A 20198-nucleotide genomic window follows, 5' to 3' on the forward strand; every position below is an offset into this window, starting at 1 on the left:
ACTATTTAACATACAACGCATTGAGGTCGTAAAACTAAGCTTTTGTCGCTTGGTTGACAGCAAATTAAGAGCACTGGTAAGGTTGTGAATAAGCGGCTTCTCTCTACAACGTACGTTTGCTCTGGTGATGGATAATTATGCGCTTGGTGGCACTTTTGGCTAACGATTGACGAAACGATGTGTGTAAGTTGGGGCAGTGAGCCTAATTTGGCCCCGTTTCTATTTTCACCCTACCCATGTGAATCCGTTAGTTAGAGTAACGTGTGCCATCTTTGTTTAATGCGTTGACTGAAATGGAAGGACAAAAATTCGAGTTTTCTTTACGTTCAAACACGAGCCATTTTCCGTTTTCAGGACATTTTGAATATTATATTGGTTCTTAAGAACGAATCAAAGGTGTTGATGCCAACGTATACGCATCGTTCGTAGATCGAGGAATAGCGCCAATATAGGCTCTTTACCCTATATGCGCAGTGTTCTGAGGAAGATGGTTTTTATGTTGCAGCTTCTCCGACGAAGGGTGCAATTATTCACGCTAGTGAAAATTGTGAACAATTCGGGTTTACACAGCGTTTGCCACCGTTGTCGTGTTTGGTAATGCAGTACGAAATGTGACTTCATGAAAAAAACTGGAGTGATTTGGTTTTCCAAAATTGAAAAAATCTTATACTGTTAGAAAGACTATGTGCTCAAAAATGTGTATAACACGATCCAATGGCGCATTTCAGCCAACTAACCCCTTAAATAGAGTAGACTTGTAGTAGCCTTAAAACGGGTGGCATCAAAATCTGCTGAAGGAATCATGGAAGTAGGCAGGCGAAATGGAAATTGAACTCATCACCGAGTTTCGTTTTCCTTTCGTGGCTGCGGTGGAGGAGGCATTGCATTGTCAGCAGGCGTAAAGTGTCCTCGAGAGTTGATATGATTTCAGTTGACTTTGTTATTCACGATGATCCGGTGTACTTCGATCGGTTGGCTGTGCCTTTGTGTTTGACGTTACATATTTGCTGTCATTACGAATCATTTGTCTGGAGAAAAGTGTTTGGACAATCGAATGGATTAATTTTCGAGGAACATCATCGAAGTGCTGAAACATATATCAAAACATGAATACTGGTGGTACCTATGTGAAAGCTTACAGTAACAATTGGCTGTCGCAGTTCGGACTATACAAGTGAGAATGTTTCTACAAAATTTACGTAACCGGAAATGAAAGTGATTCTATTCTACCGCACTCACGTGTATGCAGCACAATGCAATTTTTACCATCTTGCATTGAAATTAACAGTCTAAAGTGTATTCTACTTCATTATGGTTAGGTCTCTGAAATAACGCACACACCTAGAAAAAATCGTGTAAATTTACATCTCCTGACACTGACATATACGAGCATCAAAAATGACTTCCTTTTATGTTTGATTTTAATTTTACATGACGTTGAATATCGTAAATCACGTTATTTTACTCCACATAGAGCGTTTGTTCTGAATGGCAGTAAGTGTGATTTTATATCATTGTGCATGTAAAGTATAAGTTTCATGTAAAATTAAACAGAGCACGACTATATTTCGCCATTTCGTGAATTACGGTTTGTTAAATTATGTCATGCATGCAATTACGTCAACGATAAAATTCAAATTTTTTGGTGTGCATCTATTGTTTTATGGAAAAGAATAAATTAGTATAGATTTTTCGTAACCATAAATTATACAACGATGTCGGTAGAACGTCGAAAAAAAACACACCTAGAAAAAATAGTGTAAATTTACGTCTCCTGACCATGACATATACGAGCATCAAAAATGACTGAGTTTTACGTTTGCTTTTAATTTTACATGACGCTGAATTTTGTAAATCACGTAATTTTACTCCACTTATAGCGTTTATCCTGAACGGCAGGAAGTGTAATTTTATGTCATTCGGCATGTAAAGTATATGTTTCATGTAAAATTGAACGGAACACGGTAATGTCCGTCAATTCGTGAATTACGGTTTGTTAAATTGTGTCATGATTGCAATTACGTCAACGATAAAATTCATATTTTTTTGGTGTGCATGTACAGTATTGGTGGCCCATAAGAGACAAACAGAAATTATTTCGAGCTGGTACACATCGCGCAATACCATGGCTAAGTATTTTTTTAGGGGAAATCTTTAATATTTTTTCGTGGATATACTGGATATTTTCTTCATTTATGTAGTTTCGGTTCAAGCTCATTTTAAGCCTATCAGATGTATTATCAGATGTGCATTCTCTAATCGGTACCGGAAAGGCGGAAAAAGGACCACTCAGCAAGCTATGTTTCCACGCGTCTTGGGGGCCGTACACAAATGACGTAGCTTTTTTTTCGGCGATTTTGACTCCCCCTCCCCTCTCGTAGCATTTGGTCACAAAATTTTAAACTCCTCCTTGTAAATAACGTAGCATTTCCCTACACCCCCCCCCCCCCTCCCCTACCCCCTGCTCAACACGGAGGTGGGATGAAAAAAATACAAATGCTTTGCAATTCTTTTAAATTCAAACAAACTTTTATCAATATTTTAATTATAACAGCAAAATGCGAACAAAAAAGGCAATTTCAAAACAAATATAGTGTTGATAGCTTTGTTTTGAATTTTATATGTCATGGAGCATGAAGAGAAATTCTCTCAGTTCACAATCCTGCAGCTTCCAAAGATTCTAATCAATTCACAATTCCCAACCCCTGCTATAGTTTTGAATTAAAACTGACCCTCATTTTTTTAAATTTCCCTCCACAAAACTCGCACATAGAGCCTCCTGGTTACAGACACTTACGGACCACAGCTCCTGGCATCTTAACCGCAAGTTAAATAAAATGGAGAATATATTTGAAGGAACTGAGGCATTGACGAAAAATTAATAAAAGGTTTTTAAAGGGTAACCATTAGAGTGGGACATGGTTATATGAAAAAAATAAAATTTGGCTCCGAGTAACTTTTTGGGTCCAATTTAGCTCCCAGAACAACTCTGCAAATTTTTAGCTCGATCGGTGAAACTATATATTTGCGCCCACGGTTTAAAGTTTACATGGGATTTCGTATGGGAAAATTGTCTTTTGCAAATTAATTCTTCCAAGAGTCGCCCGTTATCTCCTAAAAATAAACAGATGTCTGATTTTTATAGGAAATTTGTCAAGGAAACAAAGTCTAGAAGACTGCAAAACGATCTGATGCTTGTGGAAAAAGTTATTAAGCAAAAACCGATTGATGCCCTGAAGATTGATGAAAATTTCAGTTTTCATAGCATCACTGCTTCTGACGGTCTAATTATATACAAAATTTTTAACTTTCTCTTATTATGTAAAAAAGAAGCCTCAATTTATCCCTCAAAACCTTGCGAAGTGACCAAATAGTATAGATAAACGATTTAGATACGTTAAGACAGGATTAAAACAAAATTGCGTATAATTGGACAACCAACAGCAGTGGTGCTAGAAAAAATGAATAATTTATCAATCGTCAGAGCATCAATCGGTTTCTGCTTAATAACTTTTTTTCTCAAGCATCAGATCGTTTCGTGGTTTTCGAGACTTTGTTTCTTTGTTAAATTTCCTATACAAACCACATAACGATTTATTTTTAGAAAGTAATGGGCGGCTCCTGGAGGAATTATTTTGTAAAAGTTAACTTTCCCATACAAAATCCCATGTAAACTTTAAACAGTGGGCGCAAAAATATAGTTTCACCGATCGAGCTGAGAATTTGCACAGTTGTTCTAGGACCCAAATGGTACCTAAAAAGTTGCTCGGAGCTGGAATCTATTTTTTGTCCCACCCTAGTAACCATATCAGGGTAAAAAACCAGGACAGTCGAAAGGGTACTGCTCCCCCCGTTACCTCTCAGTCGGCATTACCTTTTCCGCATGTTTTCGGCAGTTAAAAAGTGCTGGGTCTGGTAGGCAGAGCTTCGACTGTAAAAAGATTCTGGGAGTCTACGAGGAAGAGCTCTACCAGAAAGTCTCTTCGGAATTCGATCACCAAGAACTTTTTTCAGATTTACACAAAGGTAGTTCTTGCTACACCACCATCAGCAAACGTTTCGTGCTGACATGGTCTGTGCCGGACCAGCGAGGAGTTTTCAGTACTAAAAACACGACATTGACGTAAATCAGAAACATCAGCGATCCTAAGTAGCTTTCCTGTGCTATGTCTGGCAATCTTCAATCACAGCCATTATCTCTCGATTTGAGAGCTGCAAAACCTTCCGTTGTTAACAAAAATTTATCCGTTTAATTGATTGTTATATGAAAACTGGTGGATAGCTTGTGTAAATAATATTAGTTTGAGCCCGAGCTTGAAAAAATTGACATCCCTGCGTGAACTTGAGAGAAAACAAAATTCAATTCATGCCCGTCACGATGAATGAAATGTTTGGTTCGTTTCCCTCGTCATTCGTTCTCCCGACACAGCACATTCAGGTTCAGACATGTTCGGTTTCAGAAGCAAACTTATTTTTTTCCATTCTACCTATGAGAGGGATTATTGAGCAAAAGTGCAGAAATGTAGAAGATGTCAGCTTCTAAACTATCCACATAAAATCACCGCGAAAGCTTCCAAAATTCTAGGTTTCGTATTTCATGTCACAAAATTCTTTAAAAATATACAGTACTTGGAATGGGTCTACTGCGCGCTTGTCCGCTCCACCCTTTGCATCAGTTGTATAGTCTCCATTTTACCAAAATGGTGTACGGAAAATTGAAGCAATTCAACACAAGTTTGGACGCTTCGCACTTCGTCATCTTCCATGGAATTACCCCGAAAATTTTCCGAACTACAACAGCAGATGCAATTTGATATAACTTGATACACTAAGTGTTCGTCGAAATGTCGCTAAAGCTTCATTTGCTTCAGATCTAATGAAAGCCCAATATTTATTGTCCAGAGCTTCTACGGGCTCTGAGCTTCAACACCAGGAGCCGAAATTTGCGTACCCATAATTTCTTTCATTTACCTGTTTCATGGTATCAGGTCAGGTATCAGAATATATTGGCTCAAATGGCACGTTCCCCGTATGTAGTCGGGGATTTGTGCCTTGCCGTGTCTTTTCATCATTACCTGAGCGGAAGGAAAGGAGAAGGAGCAGGGAGGAAGTAGAATTGGAAGGGTGGGAAAAATAACAACACAAACATAAAAGAAAACAAACAGCAGGTAAGTTAAACTCACAAGTAGTTTAACTCGCCTGCGAGTAAGCCTAAAGCTCTTTACCACATTGGATAAGAAACTTTAGTATGTCTCTGAGTTTCAGTCGTCCAAACATGATATCTTCTATGTAAGGACGGCCGAAAACTCGAAATCGCAATTGCGCTACCGCTGGACAGTTGCATATCAGATGATATGAGGTTCCGTAGTCGGATTCACAAAGATCACATGAAAAGGACTCAGCGCGCTGAATAGTTGCCATGTGATAATTGAGTTTGCAGTGGCCGGTTAAAGCCCTGGTCAGCATGCCGCAGTGGAGCTTCGAAAAGTGTAGGAGATTTCTCGAAGTCACTGGGCACGGTTGTTCTAGAAATGCCTTTGTTTGGCGACACGTTTGTAGATTATTCCAATAATTGCGGTGCTCGGACGAAGCCCAGGACCGTATTTTTTCCCTTATCCAACTTGTCGAAATTGGCAGGGCTGGCTCAGGACCAACGAAGTCAATCGCTGAACCCGCCCTGGCCAATTCATCAGCCCATTCGTTTCCAGTTATACCGGAGTGTCCGGGCACCCAGACAAGGTAGATAGTGTTGACAATGCTTAGTTCTTCGATTTGGTTTCGGCACGCGATCACTAGCTTGGACCGTGAGTAGTTTGAGCTAAGGGCTTTGATTGCAGCTTGGCTATCGGAGCAGAAATTTATAACCTTACCGGACAATCCCTGTTGAAGGGCCGATTGTACCCCGCACATAATCGCGAAGATTTCAGCTTGGAATACAGTACAGTATCTACCTAGCGAGTGAGATTGTTCCAATCTCATTTCGCGACAGTAGACACCAGCACCAGCACGTCCCTCCATCAGAGAACCGTCAGTGTAACAGGCCACTTGCGTTTGTTGTTGTCTCTCCAAATAGCCAGACAACCACTCCTCTCTGGAAGGAAACTTCACCTGGAATGTCCTAAAAGGAAAACTACATGTGAGTGTTATGTCGCTGGGAGCAAGAATGTTTTCACCCCATGCAACCATTTGTGACCACAGTCGTGTATGACTGGTAGAAAGATCAATATGGTTACTGTTCCAGAGCCCAGTAACCTGCAGCCTGTAAGCACATGATAGTGCTTCTTGTTTAAGGTGTATGTGTAATGGTTTGATGTTTAGCAGGGCCTCAAGGGCAGCAGTTGGGGTAGTAGTGAAAGCACCGGTCAACGCCATGAGCGCCATTCTTTGCAGATGGTTTAGCTTCGACTGGACCATCGCCACCTCTCCCTTCTGCCACCACACAAGACACCCGTATGACAGTATTGGACGTACAATTGTCGTGTAAATCCAAAAGATGTATTTAGGTTTGAGACCCCAGGTCTTTCCAAAAGTTCGTCTGCATTGCCCGAAGGCCATGCACGCTTTCTTGACTCTGAACTCAATGTGAGCTGACCAGTTCAATTTGGAATCCAATATAGCTCCAACGTACTTGACTTGATCCGCACACAGCAGCTCAGAGTCAAAAAACTGTAAGGGACGAACTCCGGTTGTTATTCGCTTCTTCGTGAAAAGAACCATTGAGGTTTTGTTTGGATTAACTGTTAATTTAACGTGTTGACACCACTGTTCGACAGCTCTTAATGCTTGTTGCATTAAGTCGAAGATTGTTCCGATGCTCAGTCCGGTAATTAATATGTGATAATCGTCAGCAAACCCGTAGGTTGGAAAACCAAGCTCATTGAGCTTTTTCAACAAGCCATCGGCAACTAGGTTCCATAGCAAGGGCGACAGAACGCCCCCCTGTGGACAGCCGCAAACACTCAACTTCCTTATCTCTGCCTGTCTCAGTGACGAGCAAAGGATGCGGTTGCTAAGCATTGCGTTTATCCAACCCGAGATACATGCGGATACCCCGTGGCCGCGCGTCGCTTCCAGAATAGTCTGGAAGGACACATTGTCAAAAGCACCCTCAATATCCAGGAATACACCCAAGCTGGATTGCTTGAGCGAGAAAGCTTTCTCAATGTTGTAAACAACATCATGAAGCAGTGTGATCGTAGATTTCCCACGCTGATATGCGTGTTGCATTTTATGCAGCGGATATTCCACCAAGCATTCATTTCTGATGTGATGATCGACTATCCGTTCCAAAGCTTTCAATAGAAAAGAGCTAAGACTGATAGGCCTAAAGCTCTTGGCCTCTTCGTAGCTCGAGCGCCCACCTTTGGGAATGAATTTAACGCTTATTTCTCGCCATGCTTTAGGGATATACCCGGTAGCAAGACTGGTAAGCATAATCTTTTTCAAGACAGATTTGAGGATATCAAACCCCTTTTGCAGCAGTACAGGGAAGATTCCATCTTTTCCAGGCGATTTGTATGGAGCAAAGCTGTCAATTGCCCACTTAACCGATTCGGTGGTAACCAGTATGCGTGCTAGCGCCCACGAGTCCGAATCACCAGAATGGGATGCGTGATCACTGTTCAGCTCCAAATCCATACAACCCGGGAAATGAGTGTTGAAAAGACAATCGAGGACATTTTTTTCGTTCGTCATATAAACACCATCACTGGTTTTTAAAGAGTCCATCTCAAAATCTTTCGATTTTGAGAGAATTTTATTTAATCTGCTTGCCTCGTTCAGATTGGAGATATTTGTGCGTAGGTTTCTCCATCCAGCCCGCTCAGCAGATCTAAGACATTTTTTATACGCTTTTCGAGCTAATTTGAAAGCTCTGGAATCATCCCGCTGACGCCGATTCCAAGCTGTTCTCATATCCTTTTTCTTCTTATCCAGATCAGCCCTCCACCACGAGGTTCCCCTATAAGTTCTTACAGTACGCAGAGGACAAGCCTCCTCGTAGGATGTTACAATGAATGTGTTTGTTGTAATTACAGCTTCGTCTAGATCGTCGATTTGTTCTATTGTTGGGAGATAACCATGGAATTTTGTAGCTAGGTTCTCCGTGTATAGATCCCAGTTTGTAGATTTTGGGTTGCGATATGTCGCTATGTTTAAGGTGACATTCAGATGATCGAAAAAAATGAATTTATGGTCAGATAGAGAAGGTTCGGTTTCATTTAGAACCTGCCAGTTGCTTAGCTCGTGCAGAACTCTATCAGAGCAGAGTGTTATATCCAACACCTCTTCTCTTCCAGATTTTACAAAAGTTGGGCGGTTTCCTGTGTTGAGGATATGCAGATTTGAGCTGCTGATATATTCCATCAGCTGAGAGCCTCTCGGATTTATATCAGAGCTGCCCCAGATGATGTGATGGGCATTCGCATCACTGCCAATGATAAGTTGAAGACTATTATTTTCACAGTATGATACCACTTTCTTTAATTCATCCGTAGGAGATGGCTCATTGTGAGGCAAATATGCCGAGCAATAAACGTATTTCCTTACAATGAATTCCGTTGTCACTTTGACAACTATTGCACAAATGTCACGAGTTGTTAGTTCGGACAAAAGATGGGCCTCAATAGCATTATTTACCAGGATACATGCGCGTGGCATTTCCCGAGCATTATTCATTCCACTTTTGCTAAAAACCACAAAAGCGGGAGTTAATAGATTACCAACAAAAAAAATCCCTGTTTTGAAGTAAGGCTCCTGAGCCAAGGCTATGTGACCCTTGCCTTCCTGAAATAGACGAGAAAGGTTCAGTGTTGCAGTCCGTTTATGCTGAAGGTTTATCTGTGCCACCCTAAACATTTGTGAAGAGAGTTGATCACAGTGTAAACCTGCAGCAGAACGCGACACAGCAGCAAATTGAACCAGTCTGATTTTGGAAGAACCGTCTTTATTATCTGTGGAATGTGAATTGATTTACCCGCCCTACACAATTTCCTGTGAGAAAAGCAGAGTGGGGGAAGATGATATAAACTAACGATGAAACAAGAGTGGTTCAGGTATCGAGAACGTACACGGTATACTCCCCCTATGCCGCTCACCAGACCATCCGAGAGATCAATCAGCACTACTGAATCAGTAATCTGCATATGATCGATCTCAAAGAATGACCAGCAACCGGCACGGAGAAAGAGTTCCACCCTCGTCCCCGACCACTGAACCGCCATCAATCCAGCAGAATTTAACTCACCTCTAAGGAAAACACGAGAGGGATTTTTCGCTCTCGGGGGCAATCGCAAAATTTTTGCGATGTGGTTTCTATAAACTTCGATTTTTAGAGCGGTGCGAGGTATAAACTCTTGCATCCAAATGTGTGAAACACACGTTTTTATTCCACCTCCGCGCCAATAGTTCCCCTGCCCTAAATAAGATGGACCGAAGAACACAACACAAGGGCACGCGAGACAGACTCCTATTATCCTACATTGGGCAGTAGAGTCGACAGCAGTACTCGATTTTATTTTAAACCGAGCAAGCAGGGTAGGCGGAGAGGCCGACCGTTTAACTACCCAGCAGTGCAGGGTGAACACACGAAACGTGAAATTTTTTTGCAATTTATGACGATTTGTTTTAACCATGTATGATATATTGGTTGCAGCGGGAATAAAAGTTGCACCCGTATCAGAGCCCTATAATACGAGTGGGCAAACGCCAGATGATCCGTTCGCGACTGGATAGTGAGCCCCTCCAGCCATTCAGTCCTCGGCACGGAATTACACATTGACTTGAGGCTCCTAGTTTGGTCGCCTTTTACGACTGGGACAAGGAAACCCGTGGTGCTATTCTATGGCTTTTCAGCTGCCGGCTACCACACGGCAAGATTTGTAGTGAATAGTTCGGATGCTAAAAACAGTAAATTTCGGTTGGAAATATAGAAAGATAAATTTAATTGTTTCTTTGATGATGATAATACAACACTGTAATTGCAGAATTAGCTCAGGTTTCCCCCAAAAGGCATACGGGCTTTTTGTCGCAGCACCGTAGCTGTATTAGGGAGAAGCGGTAGTGCAGTTTAAACTCTAATCGCTCTAGGTCTCTGATCGATTTGTCATCGACTCCGATGATGATATTTTTCCTGCCGTCGGAACGGCTCCCACTGAGAGAGAGAATCCGCCAATATTTTGTGGACACTCTAGGATTCAGCCTGGAGATGTTCCTAAGAACCTCTCCGTACTGAATCCTAGACTGCCCACAAGACGGAATCATACCTGCTACTCTGTGGAGAGGCGGCGGTGGGGAATAATCCCTCACAGTAAGCCGACGTCCCCGTAAATTACCAATTTTATTCAAAGCTGCTTTCAGCCAATCAAGACTGTGCAGATTAGCCGCCTCCAGCCAGAGTTCATCTCGCTGGAAGCCGTACCCGTTGAAAATCGGCTGCTCCTGACCAACTGGAACAGCATTCTGCAAAGCGGAGAGCTCCACGAGAATAGAGTCCGCCTGTCGTTCAATTTGTCCGGATGCCGTCGCCACCAGAATCCTCAGGGACTGCGCCATCTTCATTTGCTTCTCCTCACCCGGACGCAGGATCGGAGTTAATTGTTTCCGTTTAGAAGACGAGGCACCTGCTTCGTCTGTGTTTCCTCCTATCGGGTTTTCTGGTCCTGCGCCCGTTTCGTCGGGGTCCCTTAGCAGCTCCTCCGAGTCCCATAATTTCTTTCATTTACCTGTTTCATGGACTAACTATGGTTATAATGAACCCATTTCCAGCTTCTGTCGCATATTTAATCAGTGTAGTACTGTTTTCGATTTTCACCTCTCCCGTTCTGTACTTAAACGTAAATTTATACGAATCCTATCTACTTCATAGTATAAGAGTATACCATGTTTGTTTTGTTAGGAAAAAAGGACCAAAGTAGTGACATTAACCTTTTTAGCCAATTCACTCCTAATGATTTTACCCAACCCCCTCTAATCTGAAACGGTCGGTACGGTTGTCCTCGTTTTATCCGCATTCATGTTTCAAAACGATTCGTTGGTTAAATTGTTCATTAAATGAATAATTCAATTGCTGGATAATATTGAAACATCTTCAAACCCAACTCTGCACAGTAGGCCTGGCCGTTTTAATATTTGCGACATATTATAATATGCTTCAAATACTAACAGTGGCGTAGCCAAGGGGGGGTTTTGGGGGTTAAAACCCCCTCCAAACCAAAATATTTGAATTGAAGAAAAAAAGTTTTATGCTGACTAGTTTATTAAATATTCAAATAATAATTTTGGAAGTATATTATCTGTTCATTACATTGAGAACCTAATGTTTTAAACGTAATGGGACTTTTTGTAAATTGCGAGAAAGGGATCTTGTAACCAATATTTTAGTGAGGATCCTATAGTTGATAAATCATGTAAATAGCAAGCAAAATAGCTCAATGAAAACGCCTTCATAGAAACTGATGAAAAATGGCGTTTTACGCCTAACAGGTCAGAATTGGTTTTTATGTGCATTTGATTTTTTTTTAGGTTATCACTTATATAAAGTGCTAGCTAGTGGCACTTTTTCGCTATTTGTGGTGTACATTTGGGTATCGAATTGAATGGCGCCAAGATTCCATCATTTGGAAACCGTCAGCTTTTGGAGGTTTAGTATTTAGCAGCATAATTTTGTTGATAAATTTTTCCAGTTGGATGCATTACTAATTCCAATCAAATTTAGTTCGAGACTCTTCAGCAAAGTATTCAAGAATGTTTTTGCAAATAGCTTGGTTGAAGATATGAATGCAACCCGTATTTGTGCATTTTAGGCCATATTGCACTACGATTCCCTTACTAACCATTATAGGCGGCAACGAAGAATTTGGGAGAACACCTTGTAGATGACGTTTACTATCCTAGTATGCAAAAGTGACTTCAACGCCACTTTGGTCAAAATTAACTTTTTCGTATTTTTAAGTTCACTACGAAAATTCGCATCTTTCAGTGCAAACGATTTCAAATAATAAAAAAAATAATCCGAAAAGCAAAGTGGTGAAAGCATGCTTTTACCGCACCATGCAAGATTTGAAAATTTAAAATTTTCCTGAAAAATATACTCGATGGCATTTACGTCCCCTTTGCATACAAGGCAGTTCAGTAATGTGATTAATCGGTCATTAGTTGCGAAAATCCCGCTTAACACATTTTTTATAGATGGGACATACTACTCCCTACATCCTATACTTCGGTAAAATCTCCTCCTTCCAGATCTTCAACAGCACCCAGTGGAGTGCTCTAGCCAACTCCTCTACTCTGTGTTTCAGTAGCTCACATGACAGTTGATCATTGCCAGCGGTTCAACCGTCCTATTTTTCATGAATCTTAGGTAGATCCGGCATCTGTCAACGACTGCTCCAAGCTGATTCTTGCAATACTCTTGTCGTCTACTGCTTCGCTATTTAGGTTCGTCATAATATACTTATCAATCGTGAGAATTTCTGCACATTATTTATATGGTTCACAGACTATCCTGTGCGATAACCGGTTTATACAATGCCCCCGGCCTACCAGGATGTTTTTGTCACCGATTACGAGCCCTACATTCCGCCATAGGCAGCTATCATAGACATGCTCCAGCTGCGCATAAAATGCATATTTCTCGGCTTCGTGAGGTCAGTGTACATTGATAATGCTCTAGTCGAAGAAATAGCCTTTGATCCACACTACAAACATCCTTTCGCTGATCGCCTGCCACTTGATCACGCGTTGGCGCATTTTGCCTAGTTCTTGTGCCGTCGCTCGATCCCCGCATTTCCGCACCTTCTGCCCGTCTATCAAAGCTCCTCCAATTCTATAGTTTCGAATTGGTGAGTTTTCAGCTCATCCTTTTCTGCTTGATTGTTAGTAAAGTGGTGTTTTTGGGCCACTCGTTGAACTTGACCTAACCTGTCTCGTAGTCCGCCACCCACCATAACCGACACCTACGACAGGTATTTAGTTTTGCCTACGTTAGAGTTATAGCGCCCATGCCCGCTCACACCATTCATTTTCGCTATTACTGCAGAACACGATAGTACCCAGTTGATCGCGGTCTATAGATTAAATGTCATCAATAGACCCGCCAACATTTTTGAAAAATCTAAGAATTTCGTCAAAACCCCCTCCAAACCAAATTTCTGGCTACGCCACTGAATACTAATGTAGACAAGAAAAACACTAAAGTATAACTGCAGTGTTTTCCAGGATGCTTTTCAATACTGGCTGTGTAAGGGTTAGCATAGAATAGAATACCATGTTTGTTTTGTTAGCGTATGTTACCTGTAGAATATCTGTTAGTTTAAGTTGAATATGTTGTTCTGTGTATCATTAGGATTCGATGTATTCTGTTGATGCGAAAAGATGAGGAGGTTTTATGCCTATTCAAGAGAGAATTTGTTATGTTCTGTTTGAAAGGGCTTTTCCCTGCTCTAAATAAACGAAATAAACCAAAAACAAATAAATGCTTTGGTTGGTTAAAGAATTTATATTTCTTCTGCACTCAAGCATTCCATTCTGCATGAAGTTTCAGTCAGTTGGAAAGTTATTGAATGAGGGAGACGGTGAATCTTAATTTTGTTTTCGGGAAATACAACCAGAAATAAATAATTGATTTTGAAATTTCGCAGCACTGGTTTGAGCCAGGGCCGTCTTAAGACTACGCGGGGCCCCTGGACACTATTGCGCTAAGGGGCCCCAATAATTGAACAGATGTACACAGCTGTAGAGTAGGATGATCTCAAAGAATAACTCCTAGCATTTAAGAATTATTTCTATTCCATGCCACCCTGAGACTCTTTTTCAAATTTGTGCCAAATAAGTCAATCGTGTTGAAAATATTTCAAAAAATAAAGTGGGCTTTAAAATGTATTGAGAACAAAGTGTATTTCAGATGTTCACAACCAGGTGTCGTTGCTGATGTCTAAACCGCCAAACACTCTAAATGCGGTGGTGGGAGTTCGATCTCAGTGTAATGGACTCACCAACAATGCTATAGTCTTCCTAGACTATGTAATCTGACCTTCATAGTTGTAAGACGTTGTTTGAGGATTAAAAGGGCCTCCATCAAGAAGGAGGAATGTTGGAGCATGATCTGTTAAACTTCCGTTCAACCAAAAACGAAACGCACAGCTGTTCATCATTGTTTCGTTTAGTGTTGATCTTGAGAGTTTCTTGATATTCCTGATATGATGATACTAAACAGAGTCGACTTCCGACTTAGGAAAAACGCATATTTTCTCTTTCAATCGAATATTGTAAATTTACTTACAGGTGGCCGAATTTGGGAACCTTTAAAATCAATCGATATTATTTTGAGAAAAGGCGCACGAATCTCCTTGAAATTCATTCATTTTATTCGCATTCCTTTCTGCCGGAATAGAAATTATGGGTCTTTGAAATATTATTTCTTCATTGTACGAATTGTTGACGACGTTGCTTTTTTGTTACATATATTCCGCCGTGTTGTGCATTCATTTATTGTGACCGGTTTGAGTAGGCGTAGCATTTCAAGTAATAATAATAGTATCTCTACTAAACAAATTGGTGTTTTGAAGACTGATATGGTGGTTGGTACATCTTCCTACGAGAGAGAAGTATAACCAACCGATGTGATATCTAGGGTTCTGTTGGTTGAATCGCTGCCCAGTGCGGAGAGGGACCGATGGAAAAGAAACGTGAATATTAACATTAGCTAGCTAGTTTTTAGCATTTCGGATTCTCCTCATTAGTAACTAGCATCATCTTGGTGCCAGTTATATGATAAATCTAGACTCGCAACAAAATTGGCACTGGTTTGATACTGAAACCATTTAACTAGCACCAACATTATGCTAGTTACTGATGAGGAGAATCCGAAACGTTAAAAACTAAATTTTAGTTACGTATGGTGCCTTCCGCACAAAACAATTGGGATCTACCAAAAAAAACTGTTTTTCTGCTTCCCGAAAATTAACATTTTCACTATACAATATTAGAATACTTTAATTGTCACGTAAAGTTCGTTTAAAATTGCTTTCAAAACGAAACATAAAAGTTACTCGAATCTATCAACATCATCTGAATAATTCGCGTCAATGCTTTCGTCATTTGTCTATAAGCTGTGGCATTGAATTTAACAAGGAAAAACTGAATTTGGAAAATTACATTTTTTTTTATTCTAACAGCACAAAAATGTTCTACTTGTGTGAAGCATACTTTGAGGACACACCACAATACTAGAATATTTTTAAAAATATGGACGCTATGAAATGTCCAAGGTTCTATAAATATCCTCAAAGGCACGCACATTTATAGTGGCACATTTAGTCTAATCTAGGGTAAAGCTAGGTTTGATACATGTAGACACTTTTACAAGGGCATTTTAAACTTCTTTTTTGAGATTTCATGAACATTCGTCTTCAAAATGGATTAAAACGGCTGTGATAGGACGGAGTATAGTGCAAAAACAACATTAAACACATCCACACATCGCTTGCCAAACAAGATTTTCTGGTTGGCTTGCTAAGGTCCGGTGCCTTCCAAACTTTGTATAGAGGGTGTACAAAACGTTTAATTGCTGTCGTTGAAAATAAATTGAAACTTGAATCGAAATGTTGGATTGACGTTTCAATTGGTTCGATAGTCATGCAGTGCCTCGTTTCCTGCTGCTCTGATACCTTTTAAACATCTTGATCACCTGGGATACAGTGCAATGTGCGAGTTGTTATTGATCTATTGTTACCCACATATTAAAAAGTAATGAACAATTGAGTACGATTTTTCTTTGAAATAAAGTCTACAGAAGGATTTCATATTCATCCTAAGTGGGGGCCCCCAAAATTTCGGGGCCCCTGGCCCTGGCCCAGTGTGCCCATGCGTAAAGACGGTACTGGTTTGAGCGCGACATTCCATACTCACTGTTATGTAGGATATTGGTTGGTAGCTGTTCAGCGTCCAGGCGTGAAGGCATGTTAATCGTCCATTAGCTATTTCATTTATTTAACAACGCCTCAATGCATTATCTGAGCCGTGGGTCTTTTAATATTATCAATGTGTAAATAAAAATATATAATCAAATATATTGTACATCCATCGGCTCTCGTGTACGCGATTTGTTACTTTGCGTAACGATGATCATATTTCATGTTGACGATCTATTTACTTCATTGCCTTTTGTTGCTTGTGGATCACTTAGTCCGCTTTCTCTCGGTTTATCGTTTTCGTTCATGTTATCCTTGCTGTTAATGTTGTATGGGCTTTCACGATTACCTGTTTTGAGTTGTTTGGGGGGCCTACGGGTTACGATCGCGTATCCGTGTTCTTTGTTATTTACTTTATTATAGGTGGTACTGGCACTTGATTGGGAAGTAGTAGGCGCATCACAATGATCGGACACGCTGTGCGTAGGTTCTGTTGTTCCAGTATTCGTTGGTGCCTGAGCTGCAACGCCAGTGGTTTGTGATTTAGCTGATGTTGATAAAGGGCTGTGTGATGGATATGATTGCAGATGATATTGCTTTGTTAGAGGTTTGTGTACATGGTTTCTCGTAGTGTGTCTACTTGTGTAACAACGTGGAGCACGCAGGGGTCTACGCTTCATACGTGCACAGCGTGATTTGAGATTTGGTCACGCGTTTTGCTTTGAATTGAAAGTTCAGATATGAAGGAATTGGTTCTGTCACTCGCATTCTCATGAAACAAACACCGTTGGAAATACCTAGCAAAATTTTCTACAGGTTTCAAACTTAAAGGATTCCACCGTTAAGTAGTCCGACATGATGGTTGTAATAAATTATTAATAGTTTTACAGGTGTAGATAGTGTTACTAGGTTTTAATTGCCGCAAGGTTCTACTGTATCGATTTTGTTGGCTATTTTCGGCAAATTTGAGATTAAGAGAAACGAAAGCAATGAAATTGAAAGACGGATAGGTATTCTAGAGCGAATCAGTTATAAACTTAGAACGGAAAACTAGAACTAGGCAGGCTCATATGGGCATGATCGAAAGGAAATGTGAAGAATTTGCCTTCTGCAGAGTAGGAGTTGGGCGTTTCACCCAAGTCTACCGCATGGTCTATGGTAGAACATAACTCATCATCATGTTTTACCGCCGGCGTCGGCGTAAAGTGCTGTTAGCCACGAAATAGTAACTTTTCTAATCACTACGTATGGGTTTATTGTGTAACTCAGTTGAAGTCACTCAAGTTACAGCAAAAACTGTGGTTGCCAATTGACAAAGAAGCAGTCATCGTTTTTGTTCAGCGTTGCGGGAGAACATTATTTTTGTAACATATTTTGTTATAAATTAGGTCTCGTAAGTGGTAAAAATAACAGAAATTTATAACAAGTAACAATGGGAGATATAGTTTTATGATATGATATAGTTATGACATCTCGATATCTTCGTATTGAGGCCGAGTCTTATATACTAATCGACTCAGCTCGACAATTTGGGACAATGTATGTGTGTGTGTATGTAACGGACAAACTCTCATTCGTGTTTCTCTGCAAAGGCTGAACCGATTTTATCCAAACCAATTTCAAATGAAAGGCCTAACAGCCAGACGGAAGGATTTTAATTTGTTATTGATTCTGACGTTTAGTTTCCAAGATATAGATACTTGAAAATCTAAAAAAGGTAGGTGGGTAATGTGTGGGACATAACCGGAGAGATGTAGAATACATAAGGAACCCGTACTTCAAATATGTTGATGCTCATTGGAATTTCAGTAAAGTGAGATTTGTTTGCTGATTTTCGGTGAAATATTTTCCGAGACTCAGCTATCAAACGTCACTTTTACTGAGATCTCAGCAAAAAAGTTGTTTGCTGAGAATTGAGCTGTTGAGATTTCGGCAAAAGATGCGAAAAAACCTGATATTCGGAAGAAAAAATTAAGTGTGTATTTTCCACTTCATTTTATACCATTCAGATGAAATAAAACTTTCTCTCACAATTTCAACTTGACGATAATAACTAAGTGACTACTAAGAAACCATTTTCAATATTTCAGATATGAATCGCCACATGAGACGCCCCGGATGCCTATCCGCCATCATCGTAAGATATCGCTGTATGGTATTCTTGGAATGGCATTCGTCCTATTCTTCATTCTTTTTGTCATCGTCAACAAGTCGGAGTCCAGCAAGGGGCAGTTCATTGCAGAAAGTTTCTCCAACGAAACCAGCATAGAGTCCAGCATGGGGCACATCATGCTGACGACACCCCTTTCCGCGAGTGACAATTTCCTGCTTCATCAGCAATCAAACAATGAGTCGAGTGGCGAGTCGAAGGAAGTAGCTGAAGCTATCAAACAGCGTAGATTCCGCCGGCTGGATTCGGAAACGGCTCCATTAGAGTTTAACGACAATTTGGTACTGTTCCCAAGTGCGTATCTTAAACCTCCACGGCTGGGTAGCATGCGGAAGTTCTCGGAAGAGTTTTCTTTCGATGATACCTACCAACCTGCCTCAGTTGCTAGTCCGCGTCCATTTGGAGTTCCTCTCGTTTCCGATGCAGTGACTCCGACAGGTTTTACAAAACAGAACCGATCTTACGACACAAATGATCCACAGGGCATTTACTCAACTAGACAACGAAACCATCGCGGTTTGGTGAACAACATTCAAGACGTTCTTAAACAGATATCGTCTACGAAGAATCAGAATCTTAGATATGCTCCGCAACTTGAGCAGCATCCGTCTGAATTTAGCAATCCGATGTACCGGAACCATAGAGTAAAGTTTACCGGGATTTATCGTCATCCGAGAAAGAACGGAGACATCACAACTCTCTTTGGTGACTACTCGAAACAACACGAACTTCACGTCTCGAAACCACAAACAATCAACAGTCAGCTCAGTATTCCCAGTGTCTTCATGCCGGATCCTCTGTACAACTTTCGTCCAGCAAACCCAAGTGATATAAATTTGCTTGCCACTAATCAATTCAGATTCGCTCCCGAAAGAGGCTATAGTGGTGAAGAAAGATCTCCTCACGGTATGCCCTTCTCAATCATGCTAGATGTTCAACCGATGGCCGATGGCAGCCTTAGTTTTCGACGTCCAACCACGAGAAATAGACCTACGCCAAATTTCTCCAACATGAACCTTCAGCCGAACTTCAACAACCACCATTTTGCTCAGGTCAAGCATGCCGTGCACAATCAACAGTATCCAATGGAGGACAATTATTTCCGTAGTTCAACGACTCACCACCGATCTTCGCATGCTACTCTACATTCCGCCATGAAACCGGGAAAACTAATGGTTCATTTGAATCTGTATCCGAAAAAAACATCTTCCGAAGCATCTCGCAAGTACGAATTAGATCAAAGTGATTACGACATCAATCGGCTTAGTCTCACTGGAGGAGACACCCTTCCGGATCCGGAACGACACAAAGCGCATCCAACACTGCAGCCTCCACGAAACTATCTCGAAGTGTTTCCGTACGAGTTGTTTAGTACGAGCAGCACAACGACAACAAGTCTTCCGCCGGTAGTTGCTATCAATCGTCCGCATTCGAATATTTCCGTCGAAACGATCAAGTCGCTAGAAATACCAGCGAACATTACGTTTGATCCACAACCTCATCAGCACGTTAAAAGGACACATGTGGAGCCGCGGGAAGGTTTGTCTCCGGATACGAGAAGTTTTCAGACTCCCTTTGGATATCAACCGACAAAGTTGGAAGTTTTGAATTTCGACGCACATGATGCAGTTTGAAACTAGTTGAAAACTGAAATATGGAATTGAGTAGCAGATTAATTTATTTAATATTATTTATTGATAGATCAGAAATAAATTCACATGAACCAGCTTTTTATCATATTTATCTTTTGTCGGCCTCGTGATCGCAGATTTTTCACCTAAGGTTTCCAAACCTAAGTTATACATCAACTGAACCCTTCAATAACCCTGAGATCTTCTCTGAAGCAGTGTTGTTGAGTTTAAATAGCATGCTTGCTTCGTTCTTAAGAAGCAGTAACATAAAAAAACTGGTGTGGAAAATGTAAAATACTCGCATTTGAAGGGAGTGAAAAGTCCAGTACAACGCACCTTTATTCATCCTACCATTGGACCTAATGCGTTGAATAGAGAGAGCAGAAACTGCTCTAACTAATGTATTCAAATGGGTGGGATGAATACAGAAACTAAGATGAATTAGGGCACAGTAACCCCTACAACTTGCTTAAGGCTAAGCAAACTGTA

The 20198-nt window shown here is 40.8% G+C and overlaps 1 protein-coding gene across 2 annotated transcripts; it reads left to right on the top strand.

The window, feature by feature from the left end:
• The first annotated feature begins 948 nt into the window (after positions 1–948).
• On the top strand, positions 949–19796 carry LOC131692583 (uncharacterized). Of its 2 annotated transcripts, none has more exons than XM_058979719.1 (2): positions 949–1174; positions 17999–19796. In XM_058979719.1, exons 1-2 carry the CDS (start codon positions 1107–1109, stop codon positions 19710–19712), a joined length of 1782 nt encoding a protein of 593 aa, XP_058835702.1. In that variant the 5' UTR covers positions 949–1106; the 3' UTR covers positions 19713–19796. The 2 variants fall into 2 exon arrangements, with proteins under 2 accessions (XP_058835702.1, XP_058835703.1); XM_058979720.1 differs by lacking the exon at positions 949–1174 and adding an exon at positions 1447–1494.
• The last annotated feature ends 402 nt before the right edge of the window (positions 19797–20198 follow it).

Source organism: Topomyia yanbarensis, chromosome 3 (assembly GCF_030247195.1).
Source record: "Topomyia yanbarensis strain Yona2022 chromosome 3, ASM3024719v1, whole genome shotgun sequence".
NCBI lineage: Eukaryota > Metazoa > Arthropoda > Insecta > Diptera > Culicidae > Topomyia > Topomyia yanbarensis.